Source organism: Microcaecilia unicolor, chromosome 4 (assembly GCF_901765095.1).
Source record: "Microcaecilia unicolor chromosome 4, aMicUni1.1, whole genome shotgun sequence".
Lineage (NCBI taxonomy): Eukaryota > Metazoa > Chordata > Amphibia > Gymnophiona > Siphonopidae > Microcaecilia > Microcaecilia unicolor.
Genome location: NC_044034.1, coordinates 13,851,572 through 13,868,681, shown reverse-complemented (window position 1 = coordinate 13,868,681; position 17,110 = coordinate 13,851,572). Strand labels below are relative to the sequence as shown.

Here is a 17,110-nt window from a genome sequence, read left to right as displayed (position 1 = left end):
CTTATAGGGTCTGTGCCCTGAAAAAGACAGGCACAAATCAAGGTAAGGTATACACAAAAAGTAGCACATGTGAGTTTATCTTGTTGAGCAGACTGGATGGACCGCGCAGGTCTTTTTCTGCTGTCATCTACTATGTTACTATGTATTATTTTTAAACAGGCACGTCTGGTCTATAAAATATTTGATGATTTGAGTCCAGAATATTTGTTTGGCCTGTTCTGCTTTCCTTCTCACCCTAATTTATCCTGAGCTGTTGAATTCTTCTTTAATTTCCTTCTTTTTCAGGTATATGGTACAAAAATCTGTTGGCAAAATCATTACCTTATCAGGCTGCTCAACTCTTGTCCTCTTTGCCTGACGAGTTGAAAACGACGCTCTCTCAGTCCTTTTTGAAAAGGACTGAAAACTAATAGATTTTTATTGTAATTTTTTTTTCTTTAACTGTTTATGGTTTTGTTATCCACTTTGAATCTTCATTGGGAGTTGGCGGAACACAATCATCATATCATATATCTGCACTTCATTGCACTGCTCTTATAAGGCTTACAGTAAAGCATAGGAAGGTTACTCATATACAGGCTTTATACTGAAGTAGTTAATAAGAGCTCTTAACTTATGGTAGACAGAAAGCTGATATACAGTTCTTTGGAAAATATTTCACTTCCTGCACACAGTTCATCTAGAACTTAATTTACACTGCTCTGTAAAACATCTACTATAATAAAACTCACCCTCAACGTTCTGAGGACACTGACGTCAGTGAAGCCAAGCCCTGACTTCCTTCAAAAAGGTTCGAAGGTTCGTGGTGGTGAAGCCACCAAAATCGCTCCGGGTCCCGCCCTCGAGGGCGGAGCAATGGCAGAACAACAAAGGGGTTGGCAGGGAGGGAGGCGGGGGGTATGGGAAATCGCTCCGGGCCCCGCCCTCGCATCAAACGTCATGACGTTGGGGGCGGAGCAATGGCAGAACAACGAAGGGGTTGGCCAGGGAAAGGGGAGTGTTGGCGACGAAAACCTTGCTAGCGCCCGTTTCATTTGCTCTGAAACGGGCCTCTTTTACTAGTTCTGAAAATAAATCTGCTGTAAGGCTCAGAACAGAGCTAGTGGCTGGAGCAGTACAAGTTCAATATCCAGTAATCCTCTATTTTTTTTTCCTTTGTATAACTTTTGGAAAACAAAATGCATCTCAAAGGTAGGATGGGTGCTGCAATGATTTAATCTCCGATGTGCTACTCTATAAAGCTGACTTATGTAAAGAACATGTGGAGTGGAGGAGTGGCCTAGTGGTTAGGGTGGTGGACTTTGGTCCTGGGGAACTGAGGAACTGAGTTTGATTTCCACTTCAGGCACAGGCAGCTCCTTGTGACTCTGGGCAAGTCACTTAACCCTCCATTGCTCCATGTAAGTCACATTGAGCCTGCCATGAGTGGGAAAGCGCGGGATACAAATGTAACAAAAACAAAACATAAGCGTTGCCCATATAGGGACAGATCGAAGGTCCATTAAAACCAGTATCCTGTTTCCGTTACCAATCCACGTCACAAGTACCAGGCAAGATCCCAGAACAATAAAACAGATTTAATGCTGCTTATCCTAGAAATAAGCAGTGGATTTTCCCAAGTCCATCTTAACAATAGCTTATGGACTTTACTTTTAGGAAATTATCAAAACCTTCGGTAAACCCTGCTAAGCTAACTGCTTTTACCACATTCTCTGGCAACAAATTCGAGTTTAATTACATGTTGAGTGAAGAAATATTTTCTCCAGTTTGTTTTAAATTTACTACTTAGTGGCTTCATTGCATCCCCCTAGTCCTAGTATTTTTGGAAAGCGTAAATAAGCGATTCACATCTACCTGGTCCACTCTACTCAGTATTTTATAGACCTCATGTATCATATCTCCCTTCAGCTATCTCTTCTCCAAGCTGAGGAGCCCTAGCCGCTTTAGCCTTTCCTCATAGAGAAGTCGTCTCATTCCATTTATCATTTTCATCGCCCTTCTCTGTACCCTAGTTCCATTATATCACTTTTGAGATGCGGTGACCAAAATTGCACACAGTATTCGAGGTGTGGTCGCATCATGGAATCACACAAAGGCATTATAACATTCTCATTTTTGTTTTCCATTCCTTCCCTAATAATTCATAACATTCTATTTGCTTTCTTCGCCACCGCCACACACTGAGCAGAGGGTTTCAACATATCAACGATGACTCCTAGATCCTTTTCCTAGGCAGTGACTCCTACTGTGGAATCTTGCAACACGTAGCTATAGTCTGGGTTCCTCTTTCCCCACATGCATCACTTTGCACTTGCTCACATTAAACATCATCTGCCATTTGGCTGTCCAGTTACCCAGTCTTATAAGGTCCTCTTCCAACTTTTCACAATTCTCTTGTGCTTTAACAACTTTGTGTCATCAGCAAATTTAATTACCTCACTAGTTACTCCCATCTCTAGATCATTTAAAATATGTTAAAAAGCAGCAGTCCCTGCCCAGACCCCTGGGAAACCCCACTATCTACCCTTCTCTATTGAGAATACTGACCATTTAACTCTACTCTCTGTTTTCTATCTTTTAACCAGTTTTTAATCCACAATACAACATTACTTCCAACCCATGACTTTCTAATTTTCTTTGGATCTTTCATGAGGTACTTTGTCAAACGCCTTTTGAACATCCAGACACACAATATCGACAAAATTTCTCAAAGAGACACACTGCTGCCCAGCTCTTATCCTATATAATAATTCTCACCTCCAACAGGATGTGCCTGGGACCGTGCCTGCTGGAAGTGGTCTGCTAGGCAGGCACGCACTGACCTCAATGACAGACAATTTGGCAAAGCAAAACAATCTGAGTGCTGGCCATTAGGACACAGGGTTGATAGGAGAGTTTTAAAAGACTGAAGGAAACAAAAGTGTTAAACTGGAGAAGGGGGGGCGGGAGTTGTGAATGACTGAAAGACGTGCAAATTTGGGATAGGAAAACAATCTCATTAGCACACAGGGTACATAGGACAGTTTTAAAAGACTGAAGGAACCAAAAGTGTTCAGGGTGGGGGGGGGGCAAGTTCTGAATGAATGAAAGAAATGAAAATTTACGAGAGGAACACAATCTGAATGCCGGGCATTTGTACACAGGGTAGATAGGACACTTTTTTTAAAAAATGAAGGACGTGAAAGTATTACATCTTGGGGGAGGGGTGAGGAGGAAAGCGGTGGGGTATCCGGATACTGGGCGTTAGGGCCACGGGGGTACATAGACTTTTGAAAGCCTTAAGGAACCCAAAGTGTGGGGAGGAGGAGGAAAAGGAGGGGAGGGAACGGGGTGAGGGGCATTAGGAACAGGGGAGGGGGCCCTGTCACACACTCTCATTCTCACACACACACTATCACACAGACAGTCTCACTCTGTCACACACCCGCACATTCACTCTGGCTCTCTCTCTCAAACATACACACTCCCAGGAAAACCTTGCTAGCGCCGTTTCATTCGTTCCAGAAACGGGCCTTTTTTACTAGTAAAATATATAAGAAGGCTGAAAGCAGGAGCTTAGTCGCACACAGTCTTCACACTAGAAGCAAACAAAATTAAAAGCATTTCTCTTATGGGAGAATTGATGTGCAATAGAAAAAGTTGCTCATGTTCACAGTAGTTTTTCGTGCTTTGCTGCAATCGATTGTTGGGCCAGAGCAAGAGTGGTGGTAAAATTAACTGGATGCATGCATCATTAGGCCAGTCTAATAATTAGTACTATAAATGATATATAACGTTTAATATACGAGTTATTTTTCTTTTTACTGCTCTGCAGTTTCATCTTGTGTCCATGGGTTTAGCAGAACTGGAAACAACCGTAGCTGGTTGATAATTATGCTTGCAGTATGACAATGGGTAGATAGGGTAGTTTCAGTATGAACAAACCTAGAGTTTCAGTCCAGAGGTAAAGGGAAATGAGCTCTTTCCTCTTATGAATGTCTTTATCAGTTTGTGTTTTCAAACTTAATTTTGATGTTAATGTTTAGATTTTATGATTGTGTCTTCCATTTTATTATGTTCAGATTGCTGTTTATTATTATTACAAACTGCTTTGGGTAACTTGTTTGAAACCAGGATGTGGTCTAGACAATGCAAGGAGTTCCCATCCCTCATCCAGTTTAATACTCCCCCCCCCCCCCCCCCCCCCAAGCAGGACTTTTAGATGCTGCCGTTTAGGTGTTGATACACACTGGTGCTGGACTATTTGGCACCCAAATGTCATGTAGCCCCTGAAAGCCCAGCTAGCTGGAACCTGCATGTCTGGAGTGGAGGAGTAGCCTAGTGGTTAGTGCAGTGGACTCTGATCCTGGGGAACTGGGTTCGATTCCCACTGCAGCTCCTGTGACTCTGGACAAGTCACTTAACCCTCTGTTGCCCCTGGTACAAGTAAGTACCTGAATATATGTAAAACGCTTTGAACGTAGTTGCAAAAACCTCAGAAAGGCAGTATATCAAGTCCCATTTCCCTATTTGAGATTCTACATGGAATGTTGCTGTTGCTACTATTGGAGATTCTACATGGAATGTTGCTACTATTGGAGATTCTACATGGAATGTTGCTATTCCACTATGTACATTCCATGTAGAAGCCTGCCCTTGCAGATCAGCAACGCGGCCGTGCAGGCTTCTGTTTCTGTGAGTATGACGTCCTGCTGATCTGCAAGGGCAGGCTTCTACATGGAATGTACATAGTTGAGGAGTAGGCTAGTGGTTAGTGCAGTGGACTCTGATCCTAGGGAACTGGGTTCGATTCCCACTGCAGCTCCTTGTAACTCTAGGCAAGTCACTTAACCCTCCGTTGCCCCTGGTACAAAATAAGTACCTGAATATATGTAAACCGCTTTGAATGTAGTTGCAAAATACCACAGAAAAGCAGTATATCAAGTCCCATTCCCCTTTAACTCAAGTTGTTCTGTGAATGGTGTGGTACCTACCCTATTCCTATATGTATCTTTGTCAACCATCTCCAGGGTTTTTTCCCCAATTAACACCAAAGTATTTGTCAGCATCACATCGATCCTCAGCACCTTTGAATCTTGTTAATTTCATTTCTGGCCTTCCTCCTCTCCCTAATGTATATGAAAAATAATCAAGTCACCTCATTTTACATTTTTAGTCATTTCTTTCCTTCTGCCTATTGTACATCTTTTACCTTAACTCTGTCTCTAAGGTTTATATTGCAGGCCGTGTTTTATTTTGGTGACCTTTCACATCTTACCTCCCCTTTGCAGATGTAATATCCAGCATTGGACGACTGTTAATCTGCTTTTTGTGTTCCTGTATTTATCATATGTTATATATATTTTTATTGGACTGTGTCTTCATTTGTTAACTGCATTAGATGACTAAGCCAAAAAACTAGTATACAAAAATTTTAAATAAACCATCTTATGAGTGTTTATGTAAAAATGTGGTTTTATGGGTATTCTGCAGCAGCACAGACTTCCGTTACTGAGGCACTAAACCTGATCCCCATTTTTAAACTCAAGATCTTTTTTTTGGTAGAAGAAAACTGGGCTATTGCTCATTTTAACAGTCTAAATTTTTCAAGTTTGTGAAGTATTTACGTATCGATCTAAGTTTTTTTTTTTTAACATATAAAAAGACTTACTAATCAGAGGTTTGACTGATTAGGTGATGTCATAGAACAATCCATGTCAACTCCTAAGATTCTCGAACATGAGTCCAGCGCAAAAACATTGATGCCAATTGAAACATGTTGAGATAATTCAATGGAATCTGAAGGACCCAACCACAAAAATGTGGTTTTCTCAATTTTAAGCAATTATCAAGGTTAGCTTGGCAGAGTTTATAAAGGGGTTGGACGGTTTCCTAAAGGAAAAGTCCATAGACTGCTACTAAATGGACTTGGGAAAAATCCACAATTTCGGGAATAACATGTATAAAATGTTTGTACGTTTGGGTAGCTTGCCAGGTGCCCTTGACCTGGATTGGCCGCTGTTGGGGACAGGATGCTGGGCTCGATGGACCTTTGGTCTTTTCCCAGTATGGCATTACTTATGTACAATTTTCAATGGTATGCACTCAAAGTAATATTGTGTAGAGTATCAGAGCAATCACCTAAAATGGGAAACACCTTTATATCATCTGCATAGATACAGTATGGATGGAACTTTAAAATTTTCCAGGATAGCCCCTAAAGGCTTGGGGCAAATTTTAATATTTCGTAATATTCATAGGTCCAAGACATGCATGTGTGCGCATAAGCACACTCACGCTCTCTCTCTCTTCCATGTGACAAGTAACATAGTAGATGACGGCAGAAAAAGACCTGCATGGTCCATCCAGTCTGCCCAACAAGATAACTCATATGTGCTACTTTTTGTGTATACCTTACCTTGATTTGTCTCCCCTGCCATCACCCATTCTCTCTCATATAGTACCCCCTGCCGTCAACCATTCTTTCTCTCTCTCATATGTACCGCCCCTTGCCGTCACCCACTCTCTCTCATATGTAACCCCGTCACCCATTCTCTTTTTCTCTCTCATATGTACCCCCCCATCACCCATTCTCTCTCACATGTAGCCCCCTGCCTTCGGCAATTGGTACCAAGGGAACAGACTCAACTTCAGGTGTCACATGGCTCAAGCTACTCTCAGCCGAGAAACGTATCCTATTGGAGGACTTCACCCAGAGCTTCTGCGGTCTGGCCTGCGGTCTAGACAAGCCAGGTGTATGGGGTCAGGTGGGTGCTGAGGAGAGAACAAATGGAATGTGTGTGCTAGGTGAGAGAGAGAGAGAGAGAACGCTATAGGTGCATATGTGCGCTAGCTTTAGGGGGAGGGGGAGAATTGGTTTCAGAGTAAGAAATAAAGAAATATATACGTGTGTGAGAGGGCAAGAGGAATGAAAGGAAGCTGTATCGGGATGGAGTGTGAACAATGAGGGGGTGGGATGGGAGGTTGCGACACAGCGCTATGAAAAGAAAACTGTGGGTCTTGCTAGGAGAGAGAAAGTAAGTGAGGGGTGTACACCATAGAAAGGGGGCAGAGAACACTAGGGACTGAACCTGCCAGGCAGGGGTGCTCACCGACAGTCCTCAAAGACTGCAACTCAGTCAGGTTTTCAGGATTACTCCTCTTAAGCTACTTGACACGTTACCTCTATCAGCATTGAAGGTAAAATTACTGAAAAGATATGGCTGAGCTAGTGATTTTCCATAATTACTTTATGTTTCAAAACATTTTATTTCAACAAATAAAAGGGGTAGCCATGGGGGCTACAGTAGCCCCCACGGTGGCTTGTTTGTATATGGACCAATTAGAAAAGTAGTTTGTTTACACGTCGAGATATTTTGGGGAAGTAGTTGCATGGTTACGGTACATCGATGATATACTGTTGATTTGGTGTGGCAATAAAGATAATTTGGTAAACATTTATGGAATATTTGAATTCCAAAAGTGCACATATTAAATTTGTATATCAATATAGGTCAGCATGAAGTTAACTTTTTGGATGTCAACATGGGACAGTTTGTGACCAAGGCGTATCGAAAAGATACGGATCAGAATACCATACTACATTATCGTAGTCATCATCCGCAGATGTTAAAGAATAGTATACCAACTAGTCAGCTACTTCGCATCCGTAGGTTGTGTAGTTCCCGGGATGAATTTAAAATACAAGCTGGGCAGATGATGTCCAGGTTTTCCCAGAGAGGGTATCCCCATAAAATATTGAAAAAAGCAGCAAAAAGAGAATTTAATTTTCAATGGGAATGGTGCCGCCCTAATAGTTTGGAAAAAGAACGAACGACCACCTTTGACATGTGTGCTTCTGTACACTGAAATGTCAAAAGATATAGTTCAAATCATAAAAAAACATTGGTCGATTTTGGGCATACATGAAATGTTTCAGAACTTCCCTAGGTTTGCTTTTTCCCCCGAGGTGCTAAACTGGGCGAACGTCTGAGTCCTAGCAGGAATACCATACAACAGAACAGATTAGTTGATGAAGGTCCCGGTGTGTGCAATCACTGTGTATATATTGTCAATATGCATTACAAGTTCAAGAAATCACTATCCCTCGTACTAATGGTAAAAAGTATAAATTGATGGGTTACACAGATTGCAACACGATGAACTGTGTTTATGGCATTGAGTATCCGTGTGGCTTATGGTATATTGGCCAAACCGCTCGGAAAATTAAAACTCATATTGCCCAACACTTGAGCAATCTGCGCACTGGTCGTACAGAAGCCCCCATAGTGTCTCATTGGCAATTAAAGGAACACACAATACAGGATTTACGCTTTGCAGTATTGAATCAAGATAGATCTGAGAGAGGGGGGTAATATCCCCTTGATGTTATTAAGAAAGGAACAACGCCTTATATTTAGGTGGAATACGGTAATTCCCCACAGCCTTAACAAAGAAATTGAGTGGCTAAACATTTAGGTGATGGTGGTGAGTTCCTGTTGTAATCCATACGCATTCGTGGGCGTCCGCTTTTGGCGTCTTCACGAGCAATTGGTTTTCGAGTGCTCAACAACCTTTGGTAGCCGGTAAGCATGACACGTTTTGTATATATATTTTATGAACATATGTGAAAAAGGAAAAGACAGATTATGATGTATTGTTGTTCATTTAGAATATACAACCCCTGAAGATGCTCTACGGCGCGAAACACGTGCGTGTAGGGTCTTGATGTAGATGTGGATATATCACTACAACAGACGATACCAGTATGAAGTTAGTTACCAATTACTGAAGTGACAAGAGTAATCATGTGATCCTCGGGCCATTTATATATTATGAAGAATGTGCTCAAAATCTTTAAAAACCGAAAAGAACTCAATGAAAAGGAACAGACTTGTTAACTTCAATTTATGAGAGTAATAAACAACAGACTAATGTGGACTGCATTGTTTGGAAATGACTTTTGAAGAATCCTGAGTCATTTGTGGATTATAAAGATCATGTTTCAGTCAATAGATGTTGAAAATAACTTGATAAAGAAACAGGAGTATTAACTCCGATTTATTCGAAGAAACAACAGATTGATGTGATCTACAAGTTTTGTTTTTTTTTGTTACATTTGTACCCCGCACTTCCCCACTCATGGCAAGCTCAGTGCGGCTTACATGGGGCAATGGAGGGTTAAGTGACTTGCCCAGAGTCACAAGGAGCTGCCTGTGCCTGAAGTGGGAATCAAACTCAGTTCCTCAGGACCAAAGTCCACCATCCTAACCACTAGGCCACTCCTAAAACGAACTGTTCCTTAAGAGGAGTAATTACATAGTAACATAGTAGATGACGACAGAAAGACTTGCACGGTCCATCCAGTCTGCCCAACAAGATGAACTCATATGTGTTACTTTTTGTGTATACCTTGATTTGTATCTGTCTTGTTCAAGGCACAGACCGTATAAGTCTGCCCAGCACTAACCCCGCCTCCCAACCACCAGCTCCGCCTCTGCCATCCAATCTCCGCTAAAACTAAATGGGTTAGTTTTGCACATACCATGACAGGCATGAACCTCACTCCTAAGACAAGGTATGTGGACAAGGTACGTGGAATACGATTGCAGTCTCTCAGATTTACTGCTAACATGTGCCATAGTACTCGCATCATGCCAAAAAGACTAAGAGAGCTTCCTTTTTAGTTCCTAACTTCACATGTGTTGTGTCTGTGGAGGATAACTCGGGGGAGGGCAGTTTGTGGGATGGTAGAGCAGTTGTAGGGGTAGGTTTTGGGAATATGAGCAGCTGCATGGGGCAGTTAAAGGGATAGTTTTGGAAGGTGGGGTAGTTTGCAAAGCAGAGGGACAGTTGTAGAGGTAGTTTATCAGTACAGGTTCAACTTGCAGGATGATGGGAGAGCTGTGGGGGTAGTTTTGGGGTTTGGAGCAATTTGCAAGGTAGTGAGGCAGTTGGGAGATGTATTTTTTGGGGTAGGGCAGTTTGCAGGTAGGTGGGCAAGACCTAAGTGCAATTTTGGAGGGTAGGGCACTTTGCACAGTGGTGGGGCAATTATGGGGTGTTGAGGCAGTTGAAGGGGTAGTTATTGGGCATGCAGGCAGTTTGTGGGGTGATGAGGTGGGTTGCAGGAAGGAAGTTGCTGGGGGTGAGATCAGTTTGCAGGGAGATAGGAGAGTTGCAGGAGGCAGGTTTTCAGGATGGGGCAGTTTGTGAGGTCTTGAGACTGTTGCAGGGGAGAGTTTTGGGGATGGGAGCAGTTTTCAGGGAGGTGGGAGTTGCAAGAGGTAGTGTTTTAGGGTGGGGCAATTAGCAGGGTAGCAGGGAAGAGGCAGTTTGAAAAGGAGGTATTGCCTAACTATTGTGTTTCCCTGTTTAATAAGTTTCTATGCTAGAGAAACTAACTCCTTTTTTCAAAGATAACACACACTGGGCCATTTTTTTTGGAGGGGAGGAGGGAGAGGGATTATTTGGCCCATTTTCAAACTCAATTCGTCTTTTTACCAGTTTTTCTTCCATGCCAAGTTTCATCCCACCCCATTAAATTTTCAGAGATTTGTTTTTTTCCCAAGTCAGACATTTTTCACTACTTCTGTATATTTTTTTCCAACTTCTACTGGGTTGGAAATAATAAAAATCATTATTATTATTATTATTATTATTATTATTATATTTAGAGGTGAGGGAAGGGGTGGAACTTTGATATTGGACCGGAGGTTGGATCAGTGGCAACTACCGCCAGAAGTTAAGCACACTGTGTCAATCTGTTCCACTAAAGGATCCCTGTCCTCATCAGCAAAGTGCACTAGTAGGTATTAGTGAAAGAACACTGACACAGATACCATCACTCCCCAGAAAAGGATACGGGTTACTGAACATTCGCTTCAGATCCACCTTCTCTTTACAGTAAGGACACGTCTGCTTCTTCCCCACAATGCACCAACCACGGATACAGAACTCGTGAAACCTGGTGGAGGAAAATGGTTAAGGAAGGAAAACAGTAATTACGTATCACAGTGAGAGTCAGCATCCAACAAATCAAAGTGCGAGGGTAATACCAAGCTTCAGTCAGGTCAGAGTTGGACAGATATATTACAGGGAACAGGCAGTTTGAAAGAACACCAACGGCTTGCTCCACACCTTGACAGGACAACAGAAAAACCCCAGACATCTAAGGGTTGGCCACGCTTGCACCATGGCCAGAAGGTAGGGCTGAACTGTATCACTCAGCCAGAAGACTGTCACCACTGTGTCCAAGTGATTGAGTGGTGAGGTGTGCTCGGACATCTGTGAATGAATACTTCTGCTGACACAAGAGCAAAGCTGAAGCAAACTTCAACTGGGCACAAGCTGAAAAGTCAGGAGAGCCCTTTCAAAACAAAGACAGAAGATAAGCTGGGTGAGGTCACCGACAGTTTCATAGGATGTATATCCTTTTATCTTGCTGCACCATATGCCTGGAATAGACTTCCTGAGCCGGTACGTCAAGCTCCATCTCTGGCCGTCTTCAAATCTAAGCTAAAAGCCCACCTTTTTGATGCTGCTTTTAACTCCTAACCCTTATTCACTTGTTCAGAACCCTTATTTTATCATCCTCACTTTAATATTCCCTTATCTCTTATTTGTTCTGTTTGTCCGTCCTAATTAGATTGTAAGCTCTGTGGAGCAGGGACTGTCTCTTCATGTCCAGTGTACAGTGCTGCGTATGTCTAGTAGCGCTATAGAAATAATAAGTAGTAGTGTTTGGAATTGCGGAATCTTGCTACTCTCTGGGATTCTGCACAGAATCTTGCTACTTTAGGATTATGGAATCTTGCTACTGTTTGGCATTCTGGATTGTTGCTACTCTTAGGGATTCCAAATCTTGCTACTCTTTGTCCTTATCCCTTATTTGTCCTGTTTGTCTGTCCTAACTTGATTGTAAGCTCTGTCGAGCAGGGACTGTCTCTTACACGTTCTGTACAGCGCTGCGTACGTCTAGTAGCGCTATAGAAATGATAAGTAGTAGTAGTCTTTGGGATTCTGGAATCTTGCTACTCTTTGGGATTCCGGAATCTTGCTACTCTTTGGGATTCTGCATGGAATCTTGTCACACTTTGGGATTCCGGAATCTTGCTACTCTTTGTCCTTATCCTTTATTTGTCCTGTTTGTCTGTCCTAATTAGATTGTAAGCTCTGTGGAGCAGGGACTGTCTCTTCATGTTCAAGTGTACAGTGCTGCGTACGTCTTGTAGCGCTTTAGAAATAAGTAGTAGCAGTAGTATAGGCTATCTCAGAATGGGACAGCTAGTAAGCAGAGGGTATTAGAGAGGAAATATAACAAAAGGTTTCTGGAAGGAATTTCCTATACTATCTTCCACTGTAATTTAATAAATAGAAAAACACTGAAAGATAATATGGAACCAATTCTACAACAATGGTAGTGATCCAATGCAGAAAAAGTTATGCCAACTTATCTTCTTCCTCTTGGGAACCAAGTGATGGGTACTGGAGTGCAGGGGGAAAAAGGAGAAAACTGAAAGGCTGATATAGAAAAAGGCTGGTTAGACTAACGCAAACCCTGCTACTCATCCTGTCCTGGACTGCTGCCCACCAACCAGGCAGACTTCCTGAAATAGTGTTATTCCATTTCCGGGTCTGCTACTTCCTTCAGATAGCAGCATTTAATAAGGCAATTGTATACAAGCAAGAATAAAGTTCTTTCACAGCACATAACCGCTTTAAGAGACTACTGTTTTCGTTCTTTAAATCCAACTTTGAGCTGCAGGGCTCTTCAAGGCTCCTTGTAAGCCCTGCTCACCTGGAATGGAAGCTCTAGGTTTACCTGCTTCCGTCCAACTGATCTTGCTTCTCTAGCTTCATTTGGCAACTTCTTGACCTTCTGCTCAACAGCTGCCGTTTCATGATTAAACATCACCTCAATTGGCCATACTTATCTGCATTGGAACTACATTACCCAGCACCCTTCTAGCCACAGCAACATCACTTCCTCTCATTTTCCTCATTGCAGCGCTCTGTGCTTTCTGGTAGACTTGTTACATCTTACCCCTAATTTACTCGCAGATGGGTGACAACCTAACTCTACTACAGACTACAAGCCCCCAAGACTACTACTACTACTACTATTTAGCATTTCTATAGCGCTACAAGGCATACGCAGCGCAGCACAGCGCAGATCTCTTCCTTAAAGCTAAATTCTTTTTTATAATGTTCTTTGTTACTGACACCCATGTACTCTGGGTCTGCAGACTGCTTCTCGTTATGTGAAACCTTGGTTAACCACACTTATCCTAAAAGTCTACAAATGCAAACCTTCCCCACTTGGCCATGAAAACATTTCTGAATATATATATATATTTTTTTTTTTTTCACTTTACACAAGGAAAAAAATAAGTTTTCAAAAATCCCCTTATGAACCAGCAAACCAAAATAGCCTGAAATGAAGATTTATTTCAGAGTTAGGGCACAGCTCACATGTGAGGTACAGAGATAAAACAGGTCACACTGGAAAAAAAAAAAAAAAAAAAAAGAGGAACAGGAAAACATTCATATGATATGTTTGCTCACACAATAGTAAAAACCTCAAATGCCCTGGTAAACACAAATCATTTTTACAAAACATATTTTGGAGAGGATTACTTTTCTGGCAGGGCTATTTATATTCGAAACACATGCAGGGAGAGGTCACTGAAGTCACATACTGACTTCACTCTCTCCATTGTGTCTGAATTTTCTTGCTTTGATGAGGCAAGCGATTACCATCCCTTTGCGAGATTGTCCTAGTGTTTGAATGAATAAAGTGATGAAAATGCTTTCTGCTTTCTCTTTTTTATTTTACTGTTGGGACCTGTTGCATTACTAAGGATGGTGGGGCACTGGGTCTAGGAGAAACCTGAAATATTAGTCGAGCGCGATGTTTTAGGAGCTTTTAAGATCAGAGGCCTATCTTTAGCAGGATAACTATACAGCTCCAAGTCTAAGGACACAAGCTGACCCAGCCCTGCTTTTTGGCAAGTTTCATGTGGGGAGATGTAATCTCGTCTTTATGAAAGAGAAATCAGAATTCATTCTTGCCCAGCTTGTTGCCCTTGACGTTGGATTACGTTAGTTCATCTCAACCCAATCCTTGGGGTACATCCAGCCAGTTGGGTTTTCCAGATATCCACAATGAATATGCATGAGAGAGATTTTTCATGCACTACCTCCTTGGTATGTAAATCTATTTCATGCATATTCATTGTGGATAACCGGAAAACTCAACTGGCTGGGTGTACCCCAAGGACTGGGTTGAGAACCCCTGGATTATGAGCACTATTAAGTGTGCTATAACATAAATCTATGCATTGCTCAGTTTACTGGTTAAAAAGGGTTTTTTTTTTTTTAATGTGGTGGCCAAATATCTCAACTGTCAGCAATGTGTTTCAGCAGTTTTCTGCATAAAACCCACCTTGCTTAAAAATTTAAAACAGAGGATCTGGATATCTTATCAGTATTCAAATATTAAAAAAAAATTGGCGGGGTGGGAGAGGAGGGTCAACAATTTGCACCTGCTGCTGTGGGCTTTCAGCTCAATCAGAGCTGATCTCTGTTTGGCTATGGGGTGGTTTTCCCATTTTTTTAAATAATTACCTCCGCCCTAATTAGCTCAGGCAGCGTAGTGACAGTCCTCATCTAAGGGACATAGACCATGGCTTGCTCTGGAATTCAGTATGCATACACCCTTGGTCCGGCCAGCAGGTGTCACTGTTGTGTAATAGCTAAAAGGGTCCTCTGTCCCTCCAGGGGCTCAAGAACATTGTCTGCACTTCATTCCTACCCATCTTGAGGAGCACAAGCCAAGGAAAGCAATTAAATCACATACACTAATCCAAAATTAGAAAAAAAAGGCTTTTTCATCATTCATGCCTGTCTGGGGAAAAGTAAAGCGAAAAACGATGATGCTTAAATCCGTTTACTTGCTCAGCATACACCAGCCTGTACTCTTGTTTTACTGGCACACTGATATACCGACACTACTCTATTACCAGTCAATGCGCAGAACAAGGGTAAGATCTTCCACATCAATGAACTGTATACGTACGCCTGCCTGTACCAGGAAACCCGAGTCATCGCACACTCAAAAGGAAAACTATTAGTAGAGCCCAAGAATTTCACTTCAAATGGCAGCCTTACAGCCAAGCGTGGGCAAACCCACATCATTAATGGACTCACACTAAGTGACAAACCACTAGTCTGAAACGGATGTAAACGGGACACTTACAAGTTCTGTCAGAAGCAGCAATGCTTGATTTACCTAGTGAGGATAGGAGATGGTTAAAGTAAACTGAAATCTAACTGAGCCTCACCACAAAACTATTATAAAATCCAAAGTTAAATCTCAAATTAGAATGCCCGTTTCCCCCTTTCTTCTTTTTTATGATCTAACACATTCCCAGTTACAACAGTCCCGTTTGTAAACCGCTCTGCCACCACAAGCCCTAAACCATGCACATGTCTCTCCCACCCTCAACCCTTCAAGTCTTATTCTGAAAGCCTTCCAGTGCTTTCTGTGATAGCATGAGGGATCAGTGCCCTGAGCCTTTAAACACAAAGGTTTCAGTTTAAAGGCAGTGAAAGAATTCACATAGTTTATGCTCAGAAACACAAAACCTTTACTCCAGACATGAGAGCCTGCTCTATCGTGCAGTATTATCGTCTCTAATCATGCAGGCATCAAAACTCTTCCTGAGGGGTCCTGGAATCTGTCCTGGAGGTTCCTTCCTCTTCCCTCTAGACCTCCCCGACTTACCCAAACCTCAGGCTTTTATACTTTTTGTTTTGGGGCCCCACCATGTTGATTAGGGTTCCCTGGTCTGGCTGTGTTAACAAGGGAATATGTTTGAGGAGGGCTGGAGGTTTTCTTATACGTTCCCTCAGACTTCTATCAGTCCTACATCCTTACCTCTCCCTCTGTAATTCTTCCAGCGGCTACAGACCTACGCCTTTCCCCTTGGAAATCATGCCGATTGCCATGCCCCCTATGCTCTCAACTGCTGACAGCTAACCGTCTACAGTTATAGAATTGCAAGACTCCCGACTTGAAGATGTCTTTTTTCATTGTAAAAAACAACCACACTTTTCCTTCCTTCCTCTCACGAAAGATGCAGATCCCAGCACGGTGGTTTTAGAGGTTATAAAAGGATACACATGGTTGCAGGATAGTCTGTAGGTGTTTTCTATAATTCCTTCTTCATTAACATCTACAAAGATGGGTTGACCACACACTGCGCAGACGCTGTCAGACAGGTGCTTTGTCGGCATCCCTGAAGCACTGTAAAACTACACACAATGGGAAGACAGGGGTAACAAGAGAGAAAACATTATGATCGCCACTCCAAATCCAGAAAGAATTATACAGTCTGCAAAAACTAAAAACACATATACGTGTGTGCATATTTAACACTGGCAAGTACCAAACAGCTTACACTAGTGGAATTAGTAATTCTGAAATATAGTTACCATAAATTAGCAAACCATACACTGTACTTTGTGAATTATCATCAGAAGTGGCGAGTACATTTATGTTCAGCACTTGATATACCTCAAATGATCCCTGAGGTGACTATGCAGTTAACAATTTCTATTACAGATACTTTGCCCTGTCCCTTATGGGCTCACAAAGCAAAGATACTTACCTGTAGCAGGTATTCTCTGAGGACAGCAGGCTGATTGTTTTCACATGTGGGTCGACGTCCTCGTCGGCCCAGGAAATGGAGCAAATTTTTTGAAGCGAAAATAAGAAGTTTTGCCCAGAGTCTTCTGACGCGTGAATTACATGCACCGCGCATGCGCGGACTTCCTGCCCGTCGTGCAAGCGTGCCCCTTAGTTAAATCAAAAAGCATACAACAAACTAGTAACAACTCCAAAAGGGGAGGTGGGCGGGTTTGTGAGAACAATCAGCCTGCTCTCCTCAGAGTGGAGGAGTGGCCTAGTGGTTAGGGTGGTGGACTTTGGTCCTGGGGAACTGAGGAACTGAGTTCGATTCCCGGCACAGGCAGCTCCTTGTGACTCTGGGCAAGTCACTTAACCCTCCATTGCCTGCCGCATTGAGCCTGCCATGAGTGGGAAAGCGCGGGGTACAAATGTAACAAA

At 42.4% G+C, this 17,110-nt stretch overlaps 1 protein-coding gene across 1 annotated transcript in view; it reads right to left on the bottom strand.

The window, feature by feature from the left end:
• RNF121 (ring finger protein 121) overlaps positions 1-17,110 on the bottom strand; it is a 104,482-nt gene that overhangs the window by 17,478 nt on the left and 69,894 nt on the right. Inside the window, exons 7-8 of the mRNA XM_030199973.1 lie at positions 16,163-16,296; positions 10,844-10,945 (exon numbers count right to left, since the gene is read on the bottom strand). Of these exons, the coding sequence (XP_030055833.1) occupies positions 10,844-10,945; positions 16,163-16,296 (236 nt within the window). The remainder of the gene's footprint in view (positions 1-10,843; positions 10,946-16,162; positions 16,297-17,110) is intronic.